The 13,862-nt window shown below is 50.2% G+C and overlaps 1 protein-coding gene across 10 annotated transcripts in view; it reads right to left on the bottom strand.

Annotated features, from left to right (window-relative positions):
- AGAP1 (ArfGAP with GTPase domain, ankyrin repeat and PH domain 1) overlaps positions 1 to 13,862 on the bottom strand; it is a 576,306-nt gene that overhangs the window by 293,532 nt on the left and 268,912 nt on the right. For all 10 annotated transcript variants that reach the window (XM_060414900.1, XM_027967353.3, XM_027967343.3 and 7 more), the window contains exons 7-8: positions 4,465 to 4,592; positions 2,714 to 2,869 (exon numbers count right to left, since the gene is read on the bottom strand). In XM_060414900.1, coding sequence (XP_060270883.1) covers positions 2,714 to 2,869; positions 4,465 to 4,592 — 284 coding nt within the window. The remainder of the gene's footprint in view (positions 1 to 2,713; positions 2,870 to 4,464; positions 4,593 to 13,862) is intronic.

Consider the following 13,862-nt stretch of genomic DNA (forward strand, 5'->3'; position numbering starts at 1 on the left):
TCCCATCCCTTTGCTCTCCTCTGGGCAGGCAGCATCCCCATCCCCGTCCACCTCCTCTTGAACCCAGGTTGACTCTGACAACACCCACGCCTGATGGAAAACAAATCTGGCCGTGCAGACAGTGGCAGGGAAGGGCAGGCTTATCACCCGAGTTACTGTTCATCTGCTTCTTCCTGCCTCAAATGTGTCCCCCTTGGCAGGTACCCAGTGGGCAGGGCTCAGGACACTACTTTCTAGCACCTTTAGACCCCAGAGGTGCCCACATAGGTGTGGGATGGAATGTGCTGGAACAGCCCCATTTCAAAGAGACTTCCCAGCTTCTCGCCTCTTGCCTTGAAGACAGACCAAAACCAATGACTGAGAAAGGTGACGCTGAGGAGGTGTCATGAGCCTGGGTATCCCATCCTCCCGCCTTGCCCTAGAAGAAGTGGCAAACACACAGAAGATGCCCTGACCCACGTTCCAGGGCCCCTCCTCCCCGCTATGCCGGTGTCCCGCTCACGGCCCACCCGCCCTCTCTGCGCCTTCAGCAGCGGGCTCCTCCTCAGGTCCATGGAGCCCTGGGTCGATCCACAGCCTGTTCTCCGAGGTGACCCCACCTCACCTGGAAGCCCCCACCTGGGTGTGCACACGTGTGACAGGTGGATGGATAAGCCACGAGTGCTGTTTAGGTGACTGCTGCTATTCTCAGCGTGTCTGAAGAAATTCCACAGTACAGCGTCTTGCAGTGGGTGCCTTTAAGCACATCAGGTATGTACCTGTATTTTGCACACACCTAAGCACCTCCCTCCCGATCTACAGTCACTTTTGTGTCACTCCATAACAGTGGGGTGGTGAGATAAAAATGAAAGCAAAGGACTCGTCGCCCCTACAGGGAATCTTCCTAACAACCTCTCTGCAACTACTGTTGTTTCCGGTTCAGAGAGGTTGAGCTCCTTGCCCAAGGTCACACAGCCCCAGGCAGTGGAGGCCAGGGCCTGAGCCTGTCTGATCCTCACTCTGGCCCTCCAACAGCAGCGCCTGCCAGAACTCTCACGGCATGGGGCAAGGAGCCAGGGAAGGGAATAGCTGTGAGGAGGGAGTGTGGGCTGTTGGCAACAGACCTTGGCAACAAAGACCATCTGATGGGGAAACTGCCGTGGACATGGTGGAGAGAGCCAGGGGATCCGCTGTACCTGGCGCCCTCCTCCACCGTGGAGAACGCCATCTCTAGGGACTTCTGTGGCAGTCCAGTAATTAAGGTTCCGCACTTCCAATACAGGGGGCGCAGGTTTAAACCCTGTCCGGGGAACTAAGATGCCACATGCTGTGCCACCAAAACAACAAACAAAAAAACCCCGCCATCTCCAAATCAGGGCAGTGGATCAGATAACAGACTCATGGCCACCTCTGTAGAAGTCTCCTTTAGCTCGAGCCAGGAAATACTGAACTTCTTTGCACCGAAGTCAGTAATAATCAATCAAGAAAAAGTGTCAGTCATTCAGTCGTGTCAGACACTTCGCGACCCCATGGACTGTAGCCCCTGCCAGGCTCCTCTGTCCATGGGATTCTCCAGGCAAGAATACTGGAGTGGGTTGCCATTCCCTTCTCCAGGGGATCTTCCCGACCCAGAGACCAACCAAGAGGAAAAATCACACGGCTGGAAACAGGGCACCCTGACGCTATATGCTAGAGTTGAGCAACTTTCTAAGACAAGTCAAATTTCCGTTTCTAAGACAAGACACTGGATACTGGAGACATCCTCTTTGTGCAGCTGGCCTGCGCACTGTGGAATGTTGAACGCCTCTGTGGCTGGCACCCAGACTAGAACTCTGCATGACCACGCCCAACCCCCAACCCCCACCCCCAGAGCTGAGACAACTCAGACCTTCTCCAGAAACTGCTAAATTTCTGGCAGAGCAAAAGCATCTGGATGAGAAGCCTTGGTTTGAAAGCTTGTATAACTCATAATGCACAGACCTAGTCCCAGGAGGGAAAGTGTTCTTCTCAAGTCAAATGACTCCAGCCACGCATGGCAGCAGCTGTGCCCTGAGTTCTGAGTCTGGAGTTCTGGGCTCAGCTGCAAAGCCTTCTCCACCATTGATTGGTAATGCCTGCTGTGTTTAAGGGAATGGACAGGGTGGCCGCGGCTTTGTGTCCTCTGCTGTTAACGGGACAGCCCAACCGCTCAGGGAGCTTTTAAAAAACTACACACGCTTGATTCCCACTCACAGATTCCAAGCTCATAAACTTGAGCCCTGAGAGCTGATGTCCACCAGAGCCCTGCAAATGGTTCTGAAGAAAATTTCAAGGGCACAGGCTCGTGTCCATGAGCCTCTACGGACCCCGAGGAAGTTCTCAGGGATGCAGCCTAAGGAGCAGGGGGTTTGTCCACCTACAGGGCTCACACATCTCATCTCGAGGGCTGGATGCACACGCGTGGGGAATCCTGGCAGAGTCTGTATCTAACGGGAGACCAAGAGAGTCGCAGGACCAGGGACCCCTTTATCCAAACCCCTGGCTCTTCGTTTCTGACTCCCTGCAACTGAGCACGTCCCAGCTTGCTCAGCACCTGCACCTCGGCTTCCCACAATATTCTGAGACACCCACGGAACTCAGCGCCCTTCCTGCTTATTTGGTTCGGACATGACACCCGTCCCTGACCACCTGGAGGCCAGAGGACCACTCGGTGACCTTCTCGGGACCCACGCTCCGAGCCCTGGGGGACACTCACAGTGAAGAGGTTGGACCGGCGCTTGGACTGCTTGCGGACGGGCGTGGGCGTGTTGGCCGCGGGCGGCACGTCGATGCGGAGCTCCTTCTGGCTGGTGCTCGGCGTGGACGGCACGGAGGAGGAGTAGTCGCTCAGGCTCCCGCCGCCGTTACTCGTCTGCAACGATCCGAAGCCAAGGCTGTGTTAGGGACCGCTCCGGGAGCCTCACTCACCACCTGTGTGGGACCGTAACCCACGGGCCAGCAAGTCACACGCAGCAGGTGCAGCCACACGGGTGGGCCAGCCTCTCCCACTGGCTGGTGGCATCGGCATGAAGGACGCTTGGTGTCCTTCTAGAAGAGAGCGATCAGCTCAGCGTCATTTCAGCTAAGAAAAGGGACTGAAGGCAGGGAAGTCTCTTTCGTTTAAATTTTCTTGAGAGTGAAAATGTAATTATTTTCTATTTCCTCTGAAAAAGGAAGGGACTGGTTGAACTGAGTGGTTTCCATGGTCCCTTCACTGCGCCAGATTTGAGGCACAAAGAGCAAAGTTGTGCCCCAGAGGACCAGAACTCACATTTTGAAAATGACCTCTTAGAGGGATAATCTGGAGACTGGGATTGACATATACACGCTACTATATATAAAAAAGATGACTAATAGGGACCTGCTACTTAGCACAAGGAATAATACTCAATACTCTGTAATGGCCTATCTGGAAAAAGAATCTGAGAGAAGGGACATATGTATCAATACATGTATAAACGACACTCTGCTGTACAGCAGAAACCAATGCAACACTGTAAATAAATATTCCCCCCCAAAAAAATTAGTTTTAAAAAAAGAAAATGACCTCTTGGAAATGTGGATGCATCTGGAAGATACTTCAAAATTCAGAGAGAATTACAGATGCCAGTGGTGGGGACGTTAACAGCCTTGATGGTACCTTGACAGTACCTTTGTAGGGCCCTACTGTAAACACACTTCCTTTCTCCTCAAGGAACCAAACAGAGGATGCCTAACCTTCTCACTAAATCTGTTTAAAAAGTTATCAACATAATACCTGTCTGAGAAATGTAAACTGAAGACAGGACAGCAGGCAAGGATAAGCCAACAGTTCCTCTCTGGGATTTTGGTTAGGTTCCTCAAAGTGACTTATATATGATTTGCTTCCAAATAGACAGCAAAATGTTCCAATAGAAAGATACTAGTGGGACTTCTCTGGCGGTCCAGAGCTTAAGTCCGGTGCAGGGGTGTAGGTTCAATCCTTCTTCGAGAAGCTAAGTTCCGACATGCACACACATGGCAAAAAACTCGCACCCCCCCCCCCCAAATATAAAACGGGAAGCATTATTGTAACATTCAACAAAGACTTAAAAAAAAAAAGTTACCAGTTTCCATAGGGCATAAGGGAAAAGCGGACTCTAACCCAGAACTGCTACCATCTTGAAGCATATTGTGGGATGAGCCAATAAGATTTACCTACAACTGCTCAGCCTACAAGCAGACGAGAACAAGGACCAACTCGGGGTCATTTAAATCAACAGCAGAGACAGCGTGGAGACGGAGCATTAAAGATTGATTCCCATAAAAACCACCGGGCCCCAGCAGCTTCTGAAGGAAAGGTTATGTCAGTTACAGACACGCTGTTATTTGCTAAGTTGAAACAAACAGGAAATCCACCTTGGAGCTGGCTGGGCACCCTCTTTGGCAGGCGGGTCCTCCCGGGTTCGCGCCTGCCTTCCAGCCCAGCCTCCCAGGGGCCCGACATACCTGGCTGATGTGCACGGCGGACACCTGTGCGGAGCAGACGGACGAGTGGCTGGGCGAGTTGGGGAGGGACTTGCAGGGACCTATGGACAGCTGCTGCTTCTTCCTCGTGGCAACAATCTTCTGGGCAACTGCGGGCAAGGAGACAGAGGAGGTCTCTGCGAGGCTGCTCTCCAAACCCAGGGCACATGGCAGAGGCCCAGGTCCGTCCCCATCACCCACTGTCCCCTGGGCCTACAGTTAACATAATTCCCGACTTTCAGTGGGGCACAGGACCACCAGGAGAGGCACACCACTCCCTGGGGCTTCCCCTGGTCCATCCTCCTGTCCCCCAGCTACATGTGGCCACATGACCAAGTTCTGGCCAATAGGATGTCAGCAGGAGGGTCACGCGGCAGCATCCCAGATGCACCCTCAAGAGAGATGCCTTTGGCCTATTTCTTCCTCATGACCTTTTCCTTCTGGCTGCATACAAGGCACATATGTTGGCTGCAGCCCTGGCAGTGACCTTGGGGGGGTGGAAGCCACACTTGATGGGACATGAGCCCTTGCCAGCCCTGTGCAGACTGCCTCAGAAGCTTTATAGGTAAGCCACAAAAAAATACACATCTATCTTGTTTAAATCATTCTAATGATTTTTCCCCCCAATTACTTGCAGCAAAAATCATCCTAAATAAGACAGGGGAATTTAAACCAAATCCTTTTGGAAACCAAAAAATCTATTTTATTTATCTTTTTTTTTTTTTTTTTTTGCATAGCCTAAAGAATTACTCTCAACTCTACAAGCGACTGCATAGAATTATATTCAAGGACATGTAATTATCTCAAAGATTTTTTTTTTAATTTAAATATACAGCAACACACATTGAGAGTTTATCTTAATCAATACAAATCTAAATTCCACCAGTCATAACTTCTGGCAAATAGGCTGGCTGATAAAGCATACTAGATTTAATTGGAAAGGAAGTCAAGGATTAGAAAACTCTTCCTACACCAATAGGTGTCACTACAAGAGAGTAACTGCAGGTTTTATTTGAATAGATGTGTGTCTTTGGGGACGAGCTGTAATTAAGTTCAATGATATTCAATCCTTGTCTTTGCCCAGAGAGTGGCTATTTTTAAAGACACCCATGCAAAGGAACACACACTGTCCCCAGCAGCAGGTTATGACACGGGAGCACACACAGTGGCCGCGGATCATTTCTTGTCCAAATGAATACAATGTTAATAAGGAGCTGATTTGTCCACAGCTTACGGCTTTCATGTAAATGAATGATAGTATAAATATGATTAAGTGAAAATGCAATATATAAAAAATGGCTCACAGAGATGAAACAGCAGCCTCATTAGTTACATCCCACCTCCGATAGGCCTCTTATCATCCTGAAAGGATGATATCAATTAATTTATCTTCCCATAGTGTATTGATCATAACCTTCATCAGCTAATCATGTTTAAATTACAGAGGAATATCGCAACACTTTGTCATTTCAAAGCCATTGGCGTATTGATCTGGGGTCTTTGAAGATGCACATCAGAATATTTCAAAAATCATTATGTGAACTCGAAACTAAAACCCAAGAACAGATTCCAGCACCTGCAAAGCAAGTGCTGTATAGGTGAGCTGAGATTCCAAGACCAGAAGTTAAATCACTTACAATCACGGTTGTCAGGGTGACTGCCAATCTACTTCCATTAAAAACACAAAAGTAAGAACCTCTTTTATTTTGATGATCAACTCTAATGCATTTCTATCCTCCTCCTGACCTCAGAGCTACTATGCAGTTGGATGGCCATACAGGATTGCATCTTCAATCTCATGGAAAAGCATGAACATCAGAATTAAGCAGGGCAAGACTATCTGGACAACTCTACAGACATTCTCGGTAAGTGTTCTATACTCTAAGGGGGAGAGTTGAGAAACTTTCTAAAACAAGTCAAATACATTACTAAAATCCTCATTTTATGACACTCCGAATGGAAAAGAATTTTCTCTCCTCCCCACACGGAGGCTAGAAAGAGCAAGTCCATGGGCAGAGAGAACCTTTACTCATTAAGACTCCCACATGGGGACCAAAAGGGCCGTGCAAAGCATCAACCACACGCTAAGTACTAAGGTTCTTCTGTCCATGGAATTACTGCTTCGCCACATTTATAACAGAATATGAAGTCACAGCCTCTAATAACTCACAGCATTCTTTTAAGCCTAACTAGAACTTTAATCCTATTTATTTCGCCACTATTTTTATGTCTACCCACAAATGGAAGCAAGGAAGTGAGTTACAAATATTTGGTACTAAAATACATATCCTGCATCAGAAATACAGGATAACCCAAAACAGGGGGGGACACTTCGTCGGGGGCAAAGGGAGTGTCTGACTCAAGGAGGACGAGGAGACACAGTGACTGTTCTGTAAGGCTGAGCCACCTTCTTTTTCACAGTGAAAAGCCTCCTGCCCACTGTGGCCACAGAGCTGGGCTGGGCCGTGCGCGTGGATGAGGCGCCCTCCCCAGTAGCAGCTCAAGGGAAGTGGGGTCCCAGAGCAGGGAGGCTCTGTTCTGTAACTATAGTCATCAACTGCGCCTGCTGTCCAGAACATTTAAAGGTCAGTCGACTTAAAACATGAATCTTACTTACCCCTCAGATTACACTGGCTGGGCAATCTTTAGAATCACTGAGTTTTTGCCAGCATTTAATCACTCCACAAGTGAATGTTACATATTTTATATAAATACATGCAGTTCAGTTCAGTTCAGTCACTCAGTCATGTCCAACTCTTTGCGACCCCATGAATCGCAGCACGCCAGGCCTCCCTGTCCATCACCATCTCCCGGAGTTCACTCAGACTCACGTCCATCGAGTCCTTGATGCCATCCAGCCATCTCATCCTCGGTCATCCCCTTCTCCTCCTGCCCCCAATTCCTCCCAGCATCAGAGTCTTTTCCAGTGAGTCAACTCTTCACATGAGGTGGCCAAAGTACTGGAGTTTCAGCTTTAGCATCATTCCTTCCAAAGAAATCCCAAGGTTGATCTCCTTCAGAAAGGACTGGTTGGATCTCCTTGCAGTCCAAGGGACTCTCAAGAGTCTTCTCCAACACCACAGTTCAAAAGCATCCATTCTTCGGCGCTCAGCCTTCTTCACAGTCCAACTCTCACATCCATACATGACCACTGGAAAAACCATAGGCTTGACTAGACGGACCTTAGTCGGCAAAGTAATGTCTCTGCTTTTGAATATACTGTCTAGGTTGGTCATAACTTTTCTTCCAAGGAGTAAGCGTCTTTTAATTTCATGGCTGCAGTCAACATCTGCAGTGATTTTGGAGCCCAAAAAAATAAAGTCTGACACTGTTTCCACTGTTTCCTCATCTGTTTCCCATGAAGTGATGGGACTGGATGCGATGATCTTCGTTTTCTGAATGTTGAGCTTTAAGCCAACTTTTTCGCTCTCCTCTTTCACTTTCATCAAGAGGCTTTTTAGCTCCTCTTCACTTTCTGCCATAAGGGTGGTGTCATCTGCATATCTGAGGTTATTGATATTTCTCCCGGCAATCTTGATTCCAGCTTGTGTTTCGTCCAGTCCAGCGTTTCTCATGATGTAATGAATGAATAAAACAGAAGCTCAGTCACTTGAGCTGACTTAAAAGGATCTGGACTCTTGATCATCAAGCTGTGATGTTTCGCCAGTTTTGGTGCCATGCTTTTATATAAAGCTGCCACAGGAGCTAAGCCCAAGTCTGAACTGCTGTCGAGGGCAGACCCTGAAAACGTCTGCTCCTTTTCCAGGTGGTGTTGCTGTTCAGTTGCTGAGCCGTGTCTGACTCTCTGCGACTGCATGCATAGCAGCACGGCGCCAGACGCTAACCAGTTTCATTAACCTGATATTCTGACAGTAGTGCTTGGCTCTGTCTGAAAAGTCGCTTCCTAGGGACTAATACACAACGTGATAAACATAATCAACACTGCTCTGGTTACAGATGAAAGTTATTAACAGAGTAAATTCTAGAAGCTCTCATCAAAGGAAGATATGTTTCCATTTCTTTAATTTTTTATCTATATGAGATGGTGGATGTTCACTAAACTTACTGTGATATCATTTCATGATGCAAGTTGAATCACTGCACCATGCACCTTATATGGTGTGTCAGTTACAGCTCAGTAAAACTGGAAGGGAAAAAATATTAAATACACTCAAATATAAACAAATGAGTGAATAAGTATCATCCCCTCCACAATTTTGAAGTTTTATTTGGGTGATAGATACCCTTTAAATGTAGCCATAGTCTCACTTTAGAAACTTCAAAAATAAGGAAGCAACTTCCACGGCCTGGGAGAGGCCTGAGTGGCTTACTGGGGGCTGGCAGTGGCCCCTTCTCGATCTGCGTGATGACCTTGAGATCTTTATTTTTCAGTTGTGCCCTTGATTATACTTTCATAAATATATTTCCCTTCTTCAGTTAAAAAGAAGTCGATTCAAGAACTGAAGCAAGCAGAAAAAGCGAGTTATACACTTACTTTCTCCACAGATTTTGAATTTTCTATTGGAGAGATGATAAATGACACCCTTTAATTAGTGTGTAAAAATAAGACTCTCGGATAGCTCCCAAATAAGACCTCGTTAAAACCTGGCCTAATGCCCAATTTCTGCTTCTCCTGGTTCTCAAATCATTCGCACTGAAGGAGGAGCAGAATGAGTCTAGTCCCCTCAAGGGAGTCAGGTCCACCGCTCACCAGGATCTGGGGGGGCATCCTCCTCTCCTCCCCCCTCCCCCTTCTCTCCCTCCCCCACCACCTTTGACCCTTACACCTGAACAACGGGCCAGGAGGTCGCGCATCCTGTCCACTGCTGTTTAGTCCCTAAATCATCTCTGACTCTGCAGCCCCCTGGACTGTAGCCTGCCAGGCTCCTCTGTCCATGGGATTCTCCAGGCAAGAATACTGGAGTGGGTGGCCATTTCCCTTCTCCAGGGCATCTTCCCAACCCAGGGACAGAACCTGGGTCTCCTGCATTGGCAGGAGGATTCTTTACCGCTGGGTCACCAGGGAAGCCCTGAACATCCTATCTACTAACCCATTTAACCCTCACAGTCCCATTTCGCAGATGGGGAAAACGAGGCAGGGGAGCCATCGGCAGATCAGGGGTGCAGACGCAGCCCGTCTGCCTCCAGGAGTGCTCGCAACACCGCCCTGCCAGACCCCGGCACTCCCAGGATAGGCCTGTGTACCCTTCTGCCCTGTGCCCGCACAGACTCTCCCTGACGCCCCCTCCCTTGTGCTGACCACCGCAACCCGGCTTCCGTCTCTGTGCCCTTGGTTGGAACCTGCCATTGCCAAGGTTGTTGGTGACCAGCTGGAGGCCCAGTCACCTCCTGCTTGACCTCTGGGCAGCCCTGGGCACCACTGACTGCTCCTCCTCCCCTGACACCGACTCTCGAGGGCTCCTCTCTGGCAGAACCTCTCGCGCGGTCTCCTTTGATGGATGTTGGGTGCTTCGAGGCTTCCTTCTTCGGCCGTTTTCTCTTCCGGCCAAGGGCTCCCAAATCCACGCAGCCTTGCTCCGCATCCTTCCTGCTTCGGGGACAGTGGATCCAACGACTGACTCCACACCCCCTGCTCTGGATGCACCCTGACGTCCACGTGGCCCAGCCTGGGTCTCATGCCATCTCCCAGTTCTAACTGGACCGTCACTTGCGACGCCAGGGCAGGGACAGAGGAGGCGGAAGAGATGGATTCTTCCACCGGAATTTCTTGTAAATTCATTTTCACGACCACTGCTTGGACCCTACCTCCACCCACCTGTGGCCGACTCCTCAGGCGGCCTCCAAGGCCGTCCCCCATCACTGCTGTCTCCAGCATTACTGCCGCCCACAGAACACGCTGCAGGCGGCCTCGTGAGGCTCTCCCCGGCCCGCTTCCACTAACAGGCCTGAGACATGCCCCGTGACCACACCGATGTCAGAGCTGAAAGTTCTCAGCAAAACAGGGCTCTTCCACGTGGAGGAGTGGGGGGCTCTCCACTCCCGTTATTACTTCCCACTGAGCCAGGAACCCACAGCCCCACCTCTTTTGACCTCTTCCCAAGCCCTCCTGCGAAGGCCCGACCCACTTAAGTGACTGAAGTGGCCGCCAGCTTGGGACAGGCTGTCCCTTCTCCACCCCTGCAATCGGGAGCCATGTGCTCGGAGCTTGGGGGCAAGGCGAGAGCTCCCCCGCTGGCTGGAACCAAGTCAGTCTGGTTCTGGTTTTCACAGAAGAAAACCCAGATAAGCGTTATTGCCTGGTACAGCTTTACCCATAACAAGGAATCATCTGACCCTAGGGGATCTTACCTCTTAATTGGCTCAGAACCCCAGAGGGGACAAGAGGCAATCCCAACTTGACGTGACCACCTTCCAGCCTCACGGCCACTGCCATGCCAGACAGAACCCACCACACCTCCCACAACACGCTACACACGCGGGTACCATGGCCCAGACCTCACAGTCAGCTCCTCCTCAGAATGCGTACCATGAGCGTCACCTCTCCTAGGTAAGCTGTCCTCTCTAAGCATGAGGTTCCTCCAGGGGGACCCTGCACCCCAAATGCCCACAGGTGTTAGTGTTTTACCTGGGCCTTGACTGAGCACCAATGCATGTTTACACACACAGACACACACGCACACACACACACACACAGGGGCACAGCAGTCAGGGCCATGCTGAAGGTTGCAATTCTAGTTCTCAGCCCTGAATCCCTAGTGTCTGGGCATAGGAACTGCTCCTCCCCAACCAACACGTGATCACTCACACCAGGTCCTGGCCTCAAGCTCTCTACTTACTGGACGAGGTCCCTGGCCAGGGGTGCCTCTAACACTCCCCTTGAACGGCACCACCCGATGTCTGCAACATCCATAGTTAAGCACTAATTCAGTTCAGTCACTCAGTCGTGTCCGACTCTTTGCGATCTCATGGACTGCAGCACGCCATGCCTCCCTGTCCATCACCAACTCCCGGAGCCTACCCAAACTCATGTCCATTGAGTCAGTGATGCCATCCAACCATCTCATCCTCTGTCGTCCCCTTCTCCTCCTGCCCTCCATCTTTCCCAGCATCAGGGACTTTTCAAATGAGTCAGCAAGTTGCGTCAGGTGGCCAAAGGACTGGAGTTTCAGCTTCAACATCAGTCCTTCCAATGAACACTCAGGACTGATTTCCTTTGGGATAGACTGGTTGGATCTCCTTGCAGTCCAAGGCATTCTCGAGAGTCTTCTCCAACACCACAGCTAAGCACTTAAGCTTTTTAAAATTTCATTAGCCATGATGACATTTTTGGCATAGTTCAGTGAGTGTTAGCAAATGTAATCCACAAGATATCTTCTCTCCTTTGAATGATTTACCGGAATCGATCAATTAACAGGAATGTTGGAAGCACCAACTTGGGGCCCAGAGAAGGAAGGGAAGGCAGGGGACAGGTGTATGACCTGGTCTCTCACCTCTCGGAGCTCCAAGCCAGGAGCAATGTCCTTGGCACCTCAACCAGAGCTCCAAGGTTCCAGTGGAGACAGGAGCACTGAGAACCGCTCAAACACTGGGCTGGGCGGCCCCTCTTGCCCCATCCATTCTTCACTCTACTTACGAGATCCTACAACCCCACCAGCTCCCTGTCCAGGTCCCAGGGGAACAGTGGCTTCTCCATCAGGCAACCCCCTCACCTGCCTTTCCCCAGTTCCCCAAGTGTGCAGGAGACTTAACTCTTCAACCAAGTGGGTAAGGCTCTGCTCTCGGATGTCCCCCACCACCACCCTGTGAGCAACGTCAGCTCCCGCGGTGTGGACACTGCTGTAGGAGCAGTGTGGCCCCCGTTTTTGGGCTGTGCTGGGGAGCGGGTGAGTCCGGGGCCCGGGGGAGCCGGGGGCCGCAGCCCAGCACAGCACTGCACGAGCAGGAATGGCTGACCGACATCCCGGAGCCGCCGTCTGGTGCGACCAGACCGAGTGTGAACCCGGCCAAACCTGAGCAAGGGGGCGGTCTTCGGCTACTGGGAAAAGCTGGACTCAGGCTGTGGAGACCAGGAAGGGTGAGAGTGCTGAGTGAACAATGTTAGATGGGAATTGAAGTATGAACGATACATCTATTACGAGACTGTTTCAATGTTTATAACAGGCATGCTTATAAAAACCAACTAGCGTGAGATTATCCTTCAATTAAAAAATTGTTTTAAAAATCAGTGTGAGACTCTAATTTTTACTCCGCAAAAATATTTCAAAAGCACAGTTTGAGGTTGGGGGTTCATTGTTGTTGTTGTTCAGTAGCTCAGTCATGTCTGCCTCTTTGTGACCCCATGGGGTGCAGCATGCCAGGCTTCCCCGTCCTTCACCATTTCTCAGAGCTGGCTCAGATTCTTGTCCTTTGAGTCGGCGATGCCATCCAGCCACTTCATCCTCTGCCTTCCCCTTCTCCTCTTGCCCTCAGTCTTTCCCAGCTTCAGGGTCTTTTCCAATGAGTCAGCTCTTTGCATCAGGTAGCCAAAGTACTGGAGCTTCAGCTTCAGCATCAGTCCTTCCAGTGAATATTTGGGGTTGATTTTCTTTAGGATTGACTGGTTTGATTTACTTGCATTCCAAGGGACTCTCAAGAGTCTTCTCCAGCACCACAGTTGAAAAGCATCAATTCTTTGGTCCTGCTTACAGGGATACTCCCCAGACTTCATAAGAACAGGCCAGACTTATGTGAGTTTCGGGGCTGATTCTGTCTCAGTTTTGTGGTGCAGAAGTTCGTCTGAACCACACCTTCATGCAAGAGCCAGACTGAAAGGGAAGGTGAGTCGCTCAGTCGTGTCCGACTCTCTGCGACCCCACGGACTGTAGCCCACCAGGCTTCTCTGTCCATGGGATTTTCCAGGCAAGAGTACTGGAGTGGGGTGCCATTTCCTTCTCCAGGGGATATTCCTGACCCAGGGATCGAACCCAGGTCGCCCGCCTTGCAGGCAGACGCTTCACCCTCTGAGCCATCAGGGAACCACACCTTCATGCAAGAGCCAGACTGAAGTACAACAGAAATATCTCGGGAAGAGGTGCTCTTAATCCAGGCCTCAGAATTCCCTGAGACAAAGACCACTGATCATGAGCTCACGACAAAAATAAACTTAGAAGTGAAGTCACACGATACGTGAGCAGACAAGGCACAAGGAAGGCTGACTGAGCATAGACAACAAACAGCAAATCCAAGCCTGCCGACACAGTGATGGGCTTGTGGGGGAGGAACAAGACAGCAGGAACGCAGCCCTTCTGCTGCTCTGCATCTAGGATCAGCGTCGCCATCTTTCTAAAGCCCACATATATCCGTTAACATGCAGAACTGGTGTTTCTGATTTGCTTCACTCTGCATAACAGGCTCCAGTTTCATGCACCTCATTAGAACTG

The sequence above is a fragment of the Ovis aries genome, chromosome 1 (assembly GCF_016772045.2).
Source record: "Ovis aries strain OAR_USU_Benz2616 breed Rambouillet chromosome 1, ARS-UI_Ramb_v3.0, whole genome shotgun sequence".
NCBI lineage: Eukaryota > Metazoa > Chordata > Mammalia > Artiodactyla > Bovidae > Ovis > Ovis aries.